At 41.4% G+C, this 14294-nt stretch overlaps 1 protein-coding gene across 1 annotated transcript; it reads left to right on the top strand.

Moving 5' to 3' along the window:
- Positions 1-4412: 4412 nt before the first annotated feature.
- LOC122653506 (nicotinate N-methyltransferase 1) lies at positions 4413-12892 on the top strand. Its single transcript, XM_043847359.1, has 3 exons — positions 4413-5148; positions 5266-5330; positions 12581-12892. The coding sequence occupies exons 1-3, from the start codon at positions 4452-4454 to the stop codon at positions 12878-12880; spliced, it is 1062 nt and encodes a 353-aa protein (XP_043703294.1). The 5' UTR covers positions 4413-4451; the 3' UTR covers positions 12881-12892.
- Positions 12893-14294: the final 1402 nt, after the last annotated feature.

Below are 14294 nucleotides of genomic sequence, written 5' to 3'. Positions count from 1 at the left end.
CGTAAACTACATAAGAGGTTCAACCCAAATATAAAAAAAAAACTACATAAGAGCCAAAAGACCATTTTTCTAGGAAACACACGAAACTCAACACTACCAACTCGTGTGACTCTATATTAAATCCCATTGTTATAAAACTACTCTATAATCTCATTTCTTATGTGAACTATTCCAAATCTATGGTCGTGATGATCTAACTTTCCTATACATTAACACAACTAAAACTCTAGCCTAGGCCGAGGATAAGGGTGTCAATTGGGATAGGATTAGGAAGTAAATGGATAACCGAAATTCGAATTCGAATCCACATCTGTTTAGGGACATTCGTATTCGTTTAGAGATATCCCAAAGAAAAAAATCGAATACTCCGATAAAAATCCGTCTGAAAAAAAAAATCTGAATACTTAACAATAAAAAATTAAATACATAATGATTTTGAGGGTTTTAGAAGATTCAACAGGTTCTAGAATATGATGAAAAAAGAATCATGATCTAAGAGTTATGGATTGAGAGTGAGTGTATCTGCTCAGGGGAGGAAGGTCTTGGTTATACAAGGTAGAGATCTACGCGGATGGTCGAAAATCCGAATCCGATCCGATCCGCATCTGAATCCGTTTAGAGGTATCTGTATTCAACCAGGGAATATTCGGATCCGATCACATCCGATCTGAATCCAATCCGTTTACATCCCTAGATAGGAATTGGGTATCGTTTTGGAATTGACCCGCTGAAGTCCTATAAGTAATTGCTCAGTACCCAAGTAGACTTCCAAAGTTAATCATAATCAAATGTTTTTGGACAAAGTTTTCTTCGGTTCACCCACCATCCTTCTCGGGTTTTAGTATGTTCCAAAATACCCTCCCAATACCTATTCCCGTCCTCTCTCGTCCCTCGGTGAATGGGACTCATGCATTCACCGTGGGTAGGGGTGTAAATGAATAGTTGAAATCCATTTTCGTATCTGTTTAGCACTATCTGAATCCATCCGAAAGCTAAACGGATGCAGATACTGATAGGCTATAGCTATCCGAAAAGCTATATTTACATGTAAACAAATAAAATATTTGTTCTGTATCTGTGTCCATATCTGTTTAGCATTATCTGAGCCGAATCTGATCCATTTACAGCCCTAACCCTGGGTGGAGGGAAACTCGGTCCCATGCTTTTGGATTGTCTCATGCCTTTGCCTTTTGACGCATATCCGCTATTTGTTGGGAGTCCAGTTCCTCTACAGGTACACGCACGTGTGGAGGTAACCACCTATCCTATTTTTTCCATTTACAAGGGGGAAATCGGTATTTTTATTTTTTATTTTTTAGTTTTTTTGGATTTGGAAAGATTTAAAGGGGGCGATAGGAGATGGAGATAGGCTCCAAGGTGATTTGAACTCATGACCTCTTATTTGAGGAGTTGATCTTTTGCCAACTAAGCTGACCCCTTAGGGTATCATCGTTAACATTTGGTATTCTCTCGATAGCTTCAATAGTTCATGGATCGTCTAATCATTCGACTTGAAGAAAAAGAGGAATCATACAAAGAAAAGTTCTATCATGTACTGCATATCGGGTGGACCTCCAATGGATTCCTCCAACTAAATGAATGAAGGGGGGGGAGTATGAGGAAGGCTGGATTTTTATATGAAAATTCAAAATCCCTCCACCGCACACTAAATTTGCCTTCAGAGCGGACTCAACAAATCAAGAAGTGAAGATTTTTTCTTTAGATACCAAAAAAAATAAAAAAAATTGAAGCAAATCACCCTCCATCCCCTTCATTTTTCATTTATAAGATAACAAAAGAAAGGTGATCTATAAATTTTTCTATTTAATTATAGAATTTTATAGTATTTTCATCTGATGTCTTCATTATTATATTCATAATTCATCAAAAAAAAATTCTCTTTTTTTTTAAGATTTTTACTAATTCAAATATCAATGTTTTGATGGGGTTGTGCAATGCAATTTCCCTATATTGGGAATCGATTCATCCTGTTACTAAATGGGATGGGTCTAGTTGATTTTGGAACCAATTATAAAATAGGACTGGTTGGTTCTTGGACAGGTTTCCTAATGGATCTATAATCGAAGGACCAATAAAGAACCAGCAAAAATCGGAACCGCTATGATCCATTTAAGATGTATATTTACTAATTTAAAGTTAGATAATGCGTAATCATTATTATAACTTATATAAAGGTTGTGTCGCAATTACAAATGCAAACTAAGGCCTTTGTGGCAAAGAAACACTTAGATTAGAGTGTTTTAAGACTTTTGAGAGTCTTAAGAAACTGAAACCTAAGGATGTTAATTTAGAATCAAAATCGAAACCGGCCATTTAAAATCAAATCGGTTCGATTTTAGTTTCTAAAATTGGAATATTTTCTAAGTTTAGTTCGGTTTCATGCCTAAAATTGTTAAACCGAATCAAATTACCTATTTTCAAATCAAATAAGGAACCGTATAAAATTATATTCTTTTTAAATTTTGTAATCAAATGTGGATCATAAATTTTTTTCTATTTTAATGTTTGGAAAAAGTTTGGTGGACAATGATCCTAACAAATAAGAGTTTTTTATTGGTGAAGATGTAAATAGTTGGCCCAAACATTTAAAATGGGACCTAAACTGAATATGATATCAAATTAAAACCCACTAAGAAGTTGAATAAAATTGAACCAAAATGAGTCGATTCGGTTTTGGTTTGTTTTAGAAATATATTCCTATTTTAGGTTCGGGATTTTACTTTTTATATTTTATTTCTTAAACCGAACCGATTGACACCCAGTAGTGAAACCGGTGTATATTTGAGTGTTTGAGATCCGTTCCACTATTACATGGGATTTAATTTGGGAAAAAAATGCTGTTTGATCACGGATCTTGAGCCCAAACACAGAATGTGCGAAATTACCATCACATCCCCTAAAATAAAATAAAAAAGAGTAAATTACATACATCCCCTAGTGTTTAAAACAATAACAAAATACCTCCCCCTAGTTTTATTTTTTACATATAACCCCCTAATGGCTCACAGTATTAGTGAGTTGTTAGTTTTTAAAGTAAAAAGACAGTTTTACCCTTTTAGTTTAGTGACTTATTTTAAGTACCATTTTACCCTTATTCTCATTCTTCTCCAAACATGAAAACCCTTCAAACAAATTCAGTAATGACGGGGATATCCCCGTCTTCAACCTCTGCCTAAAATAATAAAAAAATTTAGAAAACTCAAGGGGTTTCTGTGATTTTCAACCGCTGATTCCGACTTCTCCTTATGGTATTCGGCCTCCATGATTTTGGCAAACGACAGCGTGACTCCAACTAACTTGATGCCGGTGTCCGATCGTCGTTCTAATGCCCATAGGAATTCCGTAATCCGATTGAAACCCTAATAAACCCCTTCTTTTAATGGCCGATTCAAGTACCCTTAAATCTGTGTTCGCACCACCTCTGTTGCAACATTTTTTCTTAGATAATCAGCAGGTCACTAGAGATGAGAAAACTCATCACCGGTGACAGAAAAGCTAGCATAGGACGAATGGTGGGTAAGTAGAGAGCACGCTGCCCCTTGCTAGCTGGGCGGCCATGGCTGCACAGCCCTTGTGGCTACATTTGGTCATGGTTGCACAGCCTTTGTGGGCCTTAACATGCGCCTGCTATGGTGCTTCAAACGATAGTCATGGCTGCCGATCTTGGTGGCCTTCGACTCCTCAATTTTATTTTTTTAAATACAACTCAATGAAAGAGCCAATGACATTAAAAAAAGAAAATTATAGCAGATCGTGGGGTTGCTCGTTAATGGCAATTGCTTTATAGCTGCATCACCGACGATGATAAAGATACTTCGCAGTTCACCGAAGAAGAAAGGGATAGGGTTTGGGCTATAGTAATGTTCTGTAAGAGTAAAATTGTCCATACCAAATATTGAAAGGTGAAAATAAAGGGAATGTTTTATTATTGTTTCAAACAACGAAGGGTCCATGTAATTTGAAAATCTCATTCATATTGCTGCCTAAGCCTTGCCCGTACTTTTTGACTCCCATGTGATGAGGGCAGCAATCTCTTTCCCAGTTTGGTATATGAGACATAACTTATTAAAAAAAAAAAAAACAAACAAACAAAAGGGTCATGAGACAGATATGCGAGGTGGGCCCCAAGTTTACGACGTGATGACTGGACCTCCCTCTCCATTCTCCAATTACCAGAAAAGCCCGAAACCGGCTCTTTCAGAGATTATTTCCCACTTGGACCCGAAAGAGAGAGACAGAGGAAGGAAAAATAAGATCTGAGACTGAAACATTGGGAAGGGGAGAGAGAGCGAGAGGTGCCGAATCCGCCGAACTGCCGATAGGGATAAGCACAAACGCAGCCCAAGGAGTAGTTAGATTATATATAGAGAAAGAAAGAAAGAACGAAAGAGAGAAGGAGTAGTAGTAAGAAAGGGAGCCGCAAATCAGAAATGGCGGAAGAGACAACTGAAGAGAGAAACAACGCAAGGCTTGCCATAATAGAGCTGTCCAACATGATCAGCGTTCCCATGGCCCTCAACGCCATCGTGCGCCTCAACGTCCCCGACGGCATCTGGCAAGGCGGGGCTAATACTCCACTCACCGCCGCCGACATCCTCGCACGAGTCCTTCCCTCCGGGGGCGATTCTGAGAATCTCCAGCGTATCCTCCGTATGCTCACCAGCTACCGTGTCTTCACCGAACATATCATCGGCGGCGATCGTAAATACTCGTTGACAGAGATCGGTAAGACATTGGTCACCGACGGCGAGGGGCTATCGTACGCACCCTACGTGTTACAGCACCATCAGGACGCACTGATGAAGGCTTGGCCGATCTTGCACGAAGCCGTAATAGATCCATCATCGGAACCTTTCGTGAAGGCTAACGGAGAACCGGCTTATTGTTACTACGGGAAGAATCAGGAGATGAACGAGTTGATGCAGAAGGCGATGTCGGGAGTATCGGTGCCGTTCATGAAGGCAATATTAGAGGGTTACGATGGATTCGGAGGCGTTGAATGTCTGGTGGATGTGGGCGGAAGTGCCGGAGATTGCCTCCGGATGATATTGCAGAAACACCCTAACGTCAGAGCTGCCATTAATTTTGATCTTCCAGAGGTCGTCGCTAAGGCCCCCTCTATTCCCGGTAGGTGGGCGCAGAGCCCATGACTGTTGACTCTTTCCTGCAAATTTGTTTCTTTTTTTTTTTTTTTTTTTTTTTTTCCTTTTGTTTTCTGAATTCTTCATTTATTTAATCCAATAGGCGTGAGACACGTTGGCGGGGATATGTTCAAGTCCATTCCGTCCGGAGATGCCATTTTCATGAAGGTAAGTGTAGTACAGTTTTAAGCATATGTTGCTATCCATTTCTTTTTCTTCTCTTTTCACTTCTCAGTTTCGTTCTTTATCCGAACCTATTAGTGCTAGTCCTGAATTTGGATCGTCTACAGCAGGGGTAAGGCGGTCATTGCATCGCATTTCATTAGGGCACTGCTATGGCTGCTACGGTCAGGCAGGCCGTAGACGATCCTGATCCGCTAGTGGTAGGTTGGAAAATATATAACTACAATTCTTAGGAACCACACCTTTATTATAGAGGTTCACTCCTAATGGGAGCATGACACGTGGAAATTTTTTTTTGTTGGAGATACACAACCAGCTAGCAAGAGTATTTTGGTAAATATACCACCTGCCTTCACAAGTGTAATTACTACACACCCATGAGTCTAAGGATGTCAAAATAGAACCAGAACCGATCGTTTACGATCGAACCAAACCGCACCACAGAAAAATTATTCGGTTTTGATTTTATAGGTTCTCTTCCTGGTTCGATTTTGATTTTTACTGTAAAACCGCGGTTCTAAACCGAATAAGAAACCGGAAAAATCGAATAGAAACCTATACCTCTAACTTTAATACTAACCCATGCATCAATTGGATTAATTAATATCATATAATTAATTTAATAAATATAATTGTTGCATCAACATGAAACATAAAATAAGTAAAATATCATGGGTTAACTATATATTATATTTGTTCAAGTATGAATTGAAAATTATGGATGATGTTAAAATTGATTAACAAAATCCTACTTTTTAATAGAAGAAATAGTTTGTTCATCATCTGAGAGTGGAGAAGAAAAAAAAAAAGGTAAAATAAACGTACCCCCTTGTAATGCATCCAATATTCCTTGTACCCCCTAAGCTTCTGATAAGTCCACGTACCACCCCTCAATATTCCACGTACCACCTCTGCTTTACCCCCTAATGCCATTTAAGTCCACACCAAGTGTTAAATGCTAAAAAATGACCAAACTACCCTTTCTTCTATCTTTTCTAAAATTTGAAAAGACCTAATTGCCCTGACCTATTTGCTAAAATTTGAAAATACCAAAATGCCCTCATCTTCCCCAAATCATTATCTTCTTTTACATACCCAATACCACCACCACCACCACCACCCACCATTAACACCATCACCACTGTGAAGCCCCACCTCCAGCACCACCGCCACCCACCACCATTAATACGACCAACCATCTTTTTCCCCAGATCGTTTCTCCAAAACATGAAACCCTAAACCCATTTTAGGGTTTCAAAAGCCCACCATTTAAGAGAGTGTGTTTAGCTTCTCGAAACCACCTTACGGACTGCTCGTCCTTATCAGAGTTACAGTCGTTGGCGCTCCCAAGTTCCATTTCGCAGGAAAGATAGCAATTTAAGAAGAGTCCCGTCCTTCCGTCATTTCCACATTTGTCAATATTATTATTAATATTATGTGGAGACAGAGGAAGCTTTTTGATCGAATGGTGACCTGGAAATCTGGGCCTGAAACCATGGTGGAACCCCAAACCGCAACTTGGAATGGATTTATTATCGCGCAAAATTGGTACCACTCCATAATCATGCAAGGAAATCCAATAACTGGAACTCGAAGCGGCCATCGATAACAGAGCAGATTGAAATCCTAACTAAAAGAGATGACTTGAAAAGGAAATGAGAGAGAGAGAGGTTGTGCTAGGTAAACTTTACAAGTTTATAGTTGGAGAGGGGGGACGGTGGAGGAGGAGGAGTTGACAGCCTCCAACCTGCAACCACCATATAAGATGGAAATTCGGAGAAAGAAAACGGTTTTTGTTACTTTTGCCACTCTTAAGTCAATCAATCAGGACTCAGGGTCAAGGAATCCAACCTCAACAATTAGAAAAAGGATTAAAGGAAGCCACCACACAGCAAAATTAGGATTAAAGGGTTGACCCATTAATGGCTGAGAGTGTGTGGCGGCAGTGGGGTTTTGAAACCCTAAAATGGGTTTAGGGTTTCATGTTTTGGAGAAACGATCTGGGGAAGAAGATGGTTGGTGGTATTAACGGTGGTGGGTGGCAGTGGTGCTGGAGGTGGGGCTTCACGGTGGTGATGGTGTTAATGGTGGGTGGTGGTGGTATTGGGTATGTAAAGGAAGATAATGATTTGGGGAAGATGAGGGCATTTTGGTCTTTTCAAATTTTAGCAAATAGGTCTGGGCAATTAGGTCTTTTCAAATTTTAGAAAAGATAGAAGAAAGGGTAGTTTGGTCATTTTTTAGCATTTAACACTTGGTATGGACTTAAATGGCATTAGGGGGGTAAAGCAGGGGTGGTATGTGGAATATTGAGGGGTGGTACGTGGACTTATCAGAAGCTTAGGGGGGTACAAGGAATATTGGGTGCATTACAGGGGAGTACGTGTATTTTACCCAAAAAAAATTTGGAAAAACAAAGAATAGGAAAAGAAAAGGCCGGGTGAAGATGAGAAGTTTTTTATTTATTTTTGGATTAAGAGCTTGTATAATAGGGGGGGATTAGGGGATGGGGATAGGCCCCAAGGTGGTTTGAACTCATGACCTCTTATTTGAGGAGTTGGTCTTTTGCCAACTGAGCTGACCCCTTGGGGTAAGTTTTTTATTTTTATCACATAGGAATAGGAAATATGATGAGTGATGGAGACGGGGAGAGAATGGGGAAACACAGGAATATAAAGGCCTTGAAAACCAAGGTTGTCTTCATTTGTATTTTCCAAAACGACACTACACAAACCGCATGTAAACCGGTTGTGAATCGGATAACGAAAACCGAATAGAAACCGGTAAAACAGGACCGTATGCAAAATGATTCTGATTTTGACTGATTCCTATCCGGTTTGGTTTTGATTTCACCTTATCAAAATATAAACCACACAACCGAACCGAATAACTAGAACCGCACCGTTTGACACCCTTACATAAGTCTATGACCCATGATGGAGGAGTTGGGTTTATAGTTTAAAAACTCGGGATTCGGATCGATTAATCGGCTGACACCAATCTCGATTTCCACCGCTTCTAATCGTTACTTCTTAAATCAGAATCGTATCGGACAAATCGGTCATTTCTTAGTCATTTTCTTTATAATCCATCTTGAATCTGATCGATTCATAAGCCGATTCTCAATTCTTAAACTGATTCGATTCTCAATTCCTAAATCAATTGGGATCGAAATCCTCTTTGACTGATCCATTTTCGATTCTGAGTTTTAAAACCTTGGTCGTGTTTGTTTCCTTTTCTCTTTATTTTCTCCCCACTTAGATGATCAGATGGCCAGGGTTTTAAGAATGGAATCGACCAATCCTGACTCTCCCTGAACCTAATTGGGTCAATGTTGTACAGAAAAACCCTAGATGCCTGAAAAATGCCAACTCCAAGGTCATTCAGACCAATCTAGGCCAATTTCAATCCAGATAACAATTGGCTTTGAGTGGACCAGAAGTCTGAACTCTATGGGAACAATGAGCTATGTCAAGGAACATGTGGAGAGGCTAGCGTAGGCTATAATTTTTTGGGAACGCATTCTCTGTCCGGGAGTGTGGCTCCTACACCAATGTGGGTTAATGGAAACGTCATGTATAAGCGTCAACAAGGATAAAATTTCTACCTTTTATAGGGCAGGGTGGTCATTTTGTCCCATGTTGCTTCTGTTGTAGGGCTGCACTCCAAACAGTCCTTTTACTGTTTTGGGTGGTTTGAAGAAGTCTAAATAAATTTGGGATCCAGGTCTTGTCCAACTACTTTGGCGTCTAACTTCTTTTCAACCATCCATTCAACGACTAGGAGGACTAGAACATGCATCCCAACACCTGCCAACACCTGAGAATGTGTCCAAATGTTATCGCGGTTGGATGGATAGTTAGAGAAAGTTGGAGTTGGAATTGAAGAGGATCTTTTTCCATAAATTTTTAGTATTGAAACTCGTAAAATTGGTGTCGTAATGGCCCTAAAATATTCAGTAGGCCCATAATCGTCCTAAGTGTTTTGTAGTTTTGTGTCTGTCTGTCTGAGGTTGGGGGTCCAATATTAATATCAAAAGAGTAAAAGATTCTGAAACTGATCGGGGTTTTCCCGAAGTGCGAACGAAGTGCAGGTTTCAGTTACGTAATTTTTCTCGGTGCAAGGTTTGGTTGTTAGGTGTATGGTCACCGGGAGTGGCTCTACAGTGCCCACTGCTCCTGGTTCTAACCCCATTACTGTTAATGGCGTTGGACAGGGAGTGGGTTCCCAACGTTCTTGGGCAAGTTTGTTCCCAGGAGGGAAAGTTAAGGACGGTGCAAGTGAAGTACCATTTGTTGAACCTACGGTGGTGACAGGGAAGAAGGTTGCAGTATGTAGCAAAGAAGTCCTGGTTGAAGAGTCAGATCGGTGGGAAGCGGCACTAGTGGGCTATGTGTTTGGTCCCATTCCCACCTTCTCTTCCATGAAAAGGTTTGTACAGGAGAAGTGGAGTCATGTGGGTGTAGTAGAAGTTTTTGGGCTTGAAAGTGGTGTCTTTGTTTTTTATTTTCAAGGATCAGATTTAAGCCACCAAATTCTAGAGGAGGGACCTTGGAGTTTTGGTACCAGGCCATTAGTTTTGAGGCCTTGGTCTACTGATGTTTCTCTCTCTAAAAGAGAGGAATCTGAGTTGCCATTATAGATCCGCTTATATGGTTTAAACCTTCAATATTGGGGCAGTCATACTCTGGGTGGAATCACTAGTGTGTTGGGTCGCCCTATTTGTGCCGATGGAAGGACTGTTCGACGGGAGAGGCTGTCGTTTGCGAGATGTTGTGTCTCTATTAATGCTGCGGATGGCTTACCAAACACTATTCACATTGCCATGGAAGATGGAACCTTGGTGGAACAGACTGTGCATTACGACTGGGTTCCACCATTATGTAGTGTATGTAAGCTATTCGGCCATAGGGATAGGGAGTGTTCGGTGGCAAATATGAATCATGATCAGGTAACCGGAGCAGTGCAGCAAGAGAGTATGCAAATTGAAGAACCATGGAGACCTGTTGGACGAAGACGGGGAAGGGGTAAGAGACCTGCTCCGCCAGGGGTCCCCACGCCGCCGGTGCCGTCATCCTTGGTGGCGAAACCAATACGTGCAGTTGAAGTTGGTGTAACTACCAATATGGATGTGGAAGCACTACCTGGCTCTCCAAAGAAAGCAGTTTTAACTGCAGGACAGCAAGTGCGTCCCAAAGGGGTGGTTATTCGTGAAGAGGTAAGTGGCGTAAGGAATGTTAAGGTGGATAAATTGGCACATTATGGGAAGGGTGTGGCGTCCTTGACAACCATGGCAAAGGAGAAGGGGGATTGTGGTGACACGTGCCTACAGTCTATCTCAAGTGCTTCCTTGAAACAGAATGCAACTAACGTGGATAATTTGAAGGAAGGTGCAGTGTCTGTCCCTTCTAAGTCCTCTTCTTCTGACTGGAGTTATAAGCTAGGTGTGAAGCGTGTTGAGCAATCCTTGGTTGAGAACAGGTTTGCTCTGTTGCACGAAGAAGATATTACAGGTGCAAGTGTGGTTGATAATGTTAGTGCTGATGTCCCTCGATTACGTGATCGTAGTCCGAATCGAGGGAATACAGTACCTAACCCTCCACCCCCCTCTCTGCAATGATGAAGATTGTTGCTTGGAATAACAGGGGTCTGAATGATCCAGGTAAGCGGAGGGCAGTGTTAGAGTGGGCAGTAAAGAATCAGCTTGTTGTTTTTGGTTTATTGGAGACTCGGGATGATGTACTCCATATGGAGCTTTACGCTGTTCGGATGGGATTGTTGGAAGCAAGAGTAATGCAAGTGCAGCAAGTGCAGGTGCGTTAAGATTCAAGGGTGGCAGTGCAAATGATTGTGGGGGCCTTTCAACCCCGGTGGGAGGTGCTTTGGTTGCTTGAAGAGATACGTGGATTGCGTGATGGTTTTCGCAGTTGTAGCTTTATTCACCATGTTAGGGAGATCAATAGTTGTGCTGACTATTTAGCAGGGTTTGTTCGAGGTGTTCATGATCTTGATTTTAATACTTCATGCCTGTCTAAGGCTCTTTCCATCTTAGTAAGGAATGATGCCTCTGGTATGGCTTATTACAGAATGTAATCTCTATATTTCTATTAATTAAAGGCTCTTTTTAACCCAAAAAAGATTCTGACACTAACTGGACGAACGAGCGTAGGGTTTTTTCGTTTATTCTCTCTCCTCTCTTATGATTGTGGGCCCTATTGATGATACCGTTCCACCATTGATGCCGTGTAAGAGATTTTTGTTTGCACCAGCAGCATGGCAACTCTCCCCCAATTGCAAATTTTAGGGCCCAATCTCAACAAAAAACAAAATACATATTGGGCAGTATCTGAATTCTGATCCATCAAGATCAAGTGTATGTGACTGTATTCAAGTTTTTGTTGTAGTATTAAATGTTGAACACCATGGTTTCATGGTTTCATGGTTTCAAGTATCGGTATCGGTACTCGTATCAGTTTCAGTCAATATTGATATCAATACCTATATGTATCGGTTTAATCGGTCAAGATTCGTTACAACCACCCTGAGCCATTTTTTTTTGGGATAGGTCACTGTAACGGCTACTGTATCAGCCAAAATATATCAGAAAGAATTGACAGAAATTTATAAAAATGACCAATATGTCGGCTACAATACCAATACTTTAAACTATGAATTGCAGATTCTTACTTGCATTGGGTCATCACGCCAATATACAAAATACAGTCATTGATAGTTACAAAAAACGAAAAAAAAGGGTGATAGTTTTCTGTCCGGGAGTGTGCCTATGCCAGCATTCCCATGAGTCTATCTCTCTCCTCGTCAAAATAAGAGGGCAGAGGTGTCTTTTCACATGGGAAAAAAAGAGAGAGAGACAGAGAATCATGGGAGTGCTGGTGTAGGACACCTTCTGTGTCGGTGTCAGTCAAGTATCAGTATCACCTGGCTCCTGTGCATTCGGGCAGTCAGGCTGCATGTGCAGCGCCAGACTCAAGGTGGCGCGCTTTGACCGCCTTACCCCTGCTCAAGTGCCTTGCTCGAGCAGGGCTAAGGCGGTCAAAGTGCGCTGCCTTGAGCCTGGCGCTGCACATGCAGCCTGACTGCCCGGATGCGCAGGATCTTTTTCGATCAGGTATTAGCAAATGCCGATTTACGAAACCAAAACCTTAAACCATGTGTGGCTTTGGAAATGGGAGTATATTGTTAATGCTGAGTGCAGAATTGTTTGTGTGACACAGTGGGTGTTGACGACTTGGACGGACGAGGAATGCAGAATGATAATGAAGAACTGTTATGAAGCACTACCACGGGGAGGGAAGCTGATAGCTTGTGAACCGGTGCTACCAAACGAATCAGACGACAGCCATAGGACTCGTGCACTGCTAGAAGGTGACATCTTCGTCATGACAGTCTACAGAGCTAAGGGCAAACATCGAACTGAAGAAGAATTCCGGCAGCTTGGCCTGTCTACTGGCTTTCTCCACTTTCGAGCCTTCTACATCGATCACTTCTACACTGTCTTGGAGTTCCTGAAATGAGCTTTACAACTATAGTTTTTGCTCTTCCATTTGCAACCCCGTCCAAGAGACACGGCCATTACGCAAAGAGTGAGAAAATATATGTAAGCTTTCATTTCCATCTCAGCTCAAAGTATATATATGGTTCCTCTTGGAGACGGTGATGGACTATTTCTGTGGTCGTCAAATAATAAACCAAAGAAAATGGTTTTGCACAATATGAAATCGAAGTTAATTTTTGTCTCAGGGCTTATGAACAACATTCCCTATGAAGGGTTCCTTTATATTGTTATCACACGCCTCGAAGGGGAGAAGAACTTGGGATTGTGATGGAGAATAGTGGTTTTCACAACATAAAATCAAAGATAGGTTTTTAGGGCAGGGTTCAGGAATTTGGGGAACGGGATCGAAATGCTTCTCCCTTCTGTTAGGGGTTGTGAGTTATCTTTACAATCTACTTGACCACCACTTTCAGGTTCCTCAATGGTATATACTTCCCCTTGGTTTGTTTCCCTATCTTGGAACATGGGATTTGAATGAAAGGTAAAGAAGAATTGCAGAGAATTACTTGGGTTCTATAGATGAAACCCTGCCTTAATGTTCGACCCTTCATTCCATTGAAAGAGAAAATAAATAAGACTTAGACCAACCTCTTACCACACGGTTACCCACTTCCTATCACTAACCTCACCTTCATACTTAACTACACTAACCACCCACGAACTAATAACCAACTCAACACATAAATAATCGACCCACTACTACTACTATCCACGACATAACTCACATGAATTAATAACCTACGTATAACTACCATGCATATAACAACTCCCTCCCTCTTAATTTCAGGTCTTGTCCTCAAGACCGAGTTCTTCGGTGTCTTCCCACGTGGTGTCCTCCTCTTCGTAACAGCCTTCAATCAAGAATAATTTCTTGCATCGATGTCCAGGCACGAACCGTTCATTACAATTATAACAAAGTTCCTTAGTCCGTCTTTCTTGTAGCTCCGTTGATGTGAGTCGACGAACGGGAAGAGGTTCTATGTCAGGTGGAATGCTCTTTCTCTCAAGTGACTGGTCACAGGCCTCGTATAGTCGAGCCAATCCAATAGCTGCAGATAGGGTAGTTGGTGTACCGGCCAATACATCCGCCCTAATATGTTCCTTCAACCCACTCACGAAGAGGCTGACTTGCCGGTTTGGAGGGAGTCATCCGACCTTGGACAGCAGCTTCTCAAACTTAGATTGGTAATCGCAAACAGAACCAACCTGTTGAAATTTCGCCAATTCTCCAAAGAAGTCCTGGAATGGGGTTGGACCAAATCTAGAGTGAAGGCCATCACAAAATTCTTGCCAACATATCATCCCTTCGTCCTGCTTGAAGATTTGGAACCATAGTTGCGCATCCCCTTCCAAATGAAAGGATGCCAATGACA

The sequence above is a fragment of the Telopea speciosissima genome, chromosome 3, assembly GCF_018873765.1.
Source record: "Telopea speciosissima isolate NSW1024214 ecotype Mountain lineage chromosome 3, Tspe_v1, whole genome shotgun sequence".
In the NCBI taxonomy this organism is placed as follows: domain Eukaryota; kingdom Viridiplantae; phylum Streptophyta; class Magnoliopsida; order Proteales; family Proteaceae; genus Telopea; species Telopea speciosissima.
Note: the sequence above shows the minus strand (reverse complement) of the source record. Positions and strands in the feature narration are given on the sequence as shown.